At 46.0% G+C, this 470-nt stretch overlaps 1 protein-coding gene across 1 annotated transcript; it reads left to right on the forward strand.

Annotated features, from left to right (window-relative positions):
* Window positions 1-6: 6 nt before the first annotated feature.
* Window positions 7-464, forward strand: LOC104774953 (ethylene-insensitive protein 2-like; the record flags this gene model as incomplete). The annotated part of the gene is made up of 1 exon (XM_010499311.1): window positions 7-464. A coding segment is annotated over one exon (458 nt), but the record flags the coding sequence as incomplete, so codon positions are not given.
* Between the last annotated feature and the right edge of the window lie 6 nt (window positions 465-470).

Here is a 470-nt window from a genome sequence, read left to right on the forward strand (position 1 = left end):
AGAGATACCTACACTTTGCCACAGAATGCATCAACAACAGGGACCGGATCACTTTGGTCTAGACAGCCCTTTGAGCAGTTTGGCGTAGCGGAGAGGACTGGTGCTGTTGGTGAGGAGCTCAGGAATAGATCGAATCCGATAAATATAGACAACAACTCTTCCTCTACTGTTGATGCAGAGGCTAAGCTTCTTCAGTCATTCAGGCACTGTATTCTAAAGCTTATTAAACTGGAAGGATCCGAGTGGTTGTTTGGACAAAGCGATGGAGTTGATGAAGAACTGATTGACCGGGTAGCTGCACGAGAGAAGTTTATCTATGAAGCTGAGACTCGAGAAATAAATCAGGTGGGTCACATGGGTGAGCCACTGATTTCATCGGTTCCTAATTGTGGAGATGGTTGCGTATGGAGAGCTGATTTGATTGTGAGCTTTGGAGTTTGGTGCATCCACCGTGTTCTTGACTTGTCTCT

Source organism: Camelina sativa, unplaced genomic scaffold (assembly GCF_000633955.1).
Source record: "Camelina sativa cultivar DH55 unplaced genomic scaffold, Cs unpScaffold07222, whole genome shotgun sequence".
Lineage (NCBI taxonomy): Eukaryota > Viridiplantae > Streptophyta > Magnoliopsida > Brassicales > Brassicaceae > Camelina > Camelina sativa.